We start from the raw sequence: 1435 nt of genomic DNA, 5'->3' as shown, positions 1-1435 counted from the left end.
CGGGGCCGGGCTGCTGGCCTGAGGCAGATGCGGATGCCTCTGCATTTGTCCTGGATCTCCGGTACTGGTCTGCCACCACCACACGCCTCTTCTCCTGCGAGAAGCAGCCAGGATGAGTGCAGCCCCGGGGTCCTGCCAGGGCCGGGGGCTCCCATGGAGCCAGTCCTGGTGGGTGCGGGAGCCCCTGCGCAGCCCCTGTCCAGGGCCTCCCTCACCTTCTTGAAGTGCACCGATTCCCCGTGCACTTGGGCCCGGTGGCTCACCCTCAGCGCGTACAAGGTGCAGGAGAAGTTGGGAATCTTTGTGTCAGTCCTGCACAGACAAGAAAGAGAGGTTTCTGTGGGGGCCAGAGCGCGGCTGGGCTGCCGGGGCATGAGCGGCTGAGAGGAGGTGAGTGGGAGGGTGAAGTGGGGCACTGAGGCTGGAGTGATGGGCACCCGGTGACACCCTTCTGCCAGCGGAGAGGGAGAAGGACTGGGGCTTTTCACTGGCCCTGTGCAAACCTTACATCCCTGCAGGATGCTCCAGCAACCCCAAGCAGTGGCATGGCTGTTACAGCTGTGCCGTGGCCATTCCAGCTGTGCCGCGGCACCACTGTCTGGCCGTGCAGTCCCTTTCCCTGCCAGTGTGCAGGTGGCAGCGGGGCAGGGATCTCCTCCCTGTCCCCAGATCCTCCACGGCCTCAGCCGGTGCAGATGGGGGCTCCTCCAGGGCACAGCCACTGCTCTCCGACAGCGATGCCTCCCCGGGCACCTCCTGCCGCAGCCCGGGGCACGTCCCTCCTGCAGCCTGCGGTGGGCTGAACCCCGGCTTTGCCAATGATTAACAGTGGTGACGTTGCACAGGGGCCAGAATGACTGGTGTCAGCGGGGTGAAGTGGGAATTGTGGTGGGCAGCGGGTGCCCGAAGCCGTGCCCAGGCGGCTGCCGGGGGGTGTCCCTACAGCCAGGGAACATCCCAGCAGGGCTGTGGCGAGATGGAGGGGCTTGGGGGCAGCCAGGGCTGGTGTGCAGAGAGGCAGCTCTGCCGCTCACTGCATCCACAGCCCCGTGAACACGGGCTGCCCCAGCAATGCTGCTCAGTGCTCTCCGTGCCTGGAGAGAACGGAGCCCTGGCATTTGAATTTAACTGGTCCGGGTGTCCCCAAGTTGCTCGGAAAGCAGACGCTCTCCATCCCACCCACCTGCTCCCCAGTGCCACTCACACCCGGCTCCTGTCCGGAGGTGGCTTCACACCCCATGTGAAGCCCCAGCGATGCTGGCCGGGGACCAGCGGTGGTGGCCGGGGACCAGTGGCGGTGGCCGGGACCAGTGGCGGTGGCCGGGGGCATGGGTGGTGCCGGCCGGGGGACCGTCGCAGGCGATGCTGGGCGGGTCTGTCTCTCACCTGCCCCGCAACTCCTGCGTGCAGACGCTCCGCCGAGTGGCCCGCCCGC

The 1435-nt window shown here is 67.0% G+C and overlaps 1 protein-coding gene across 1 annotated transcript in view; it reads right to left on the bottom strand.

Annotated features, from left to right (window-relative positions):
- MOV10 (Mov10 RISC complex RNA helicase) overlaps positions 1–1330 on the bottom strand; it is a 7170-nt gene extending 5840 nt beyond the window's left edge. Inside the window, 4 exon segments of the mRNA XM_009888468.1 lie at positions 7–94; positions 216–312; positions 593–810; positions 1184–1330. Of these exon segments, the coding sequence (XP_009886770.1) occupies positions 7–94; positions 216–312; positions 593–810; positions 1184–1330 (550 nt within the window).
- Positions 1331–1435: the final 105 nt, after the last annotated feature.

Source organism: Charadrius vociferus, unplaced genomic scaffold, assembly GCF_000708025.1.
Source record: "Charadrius vociferus isolate BGI_N301 unplaced genomic scaffold, ASM70802v2 scaffold1077, whole genome shotgun sequence".
NCBI classification, from domain to species: domain Eukaryota; kingdom Metazoa; phylum Chordata; class Aves; order Charadriiformes; family Charadriidae; genus Charadrius; species Charadrius vociferus.
Note: the sequence above shows the minus strand (reverse complement) of the source record. Positions and strands in the feature narration are given on the sequence as shown.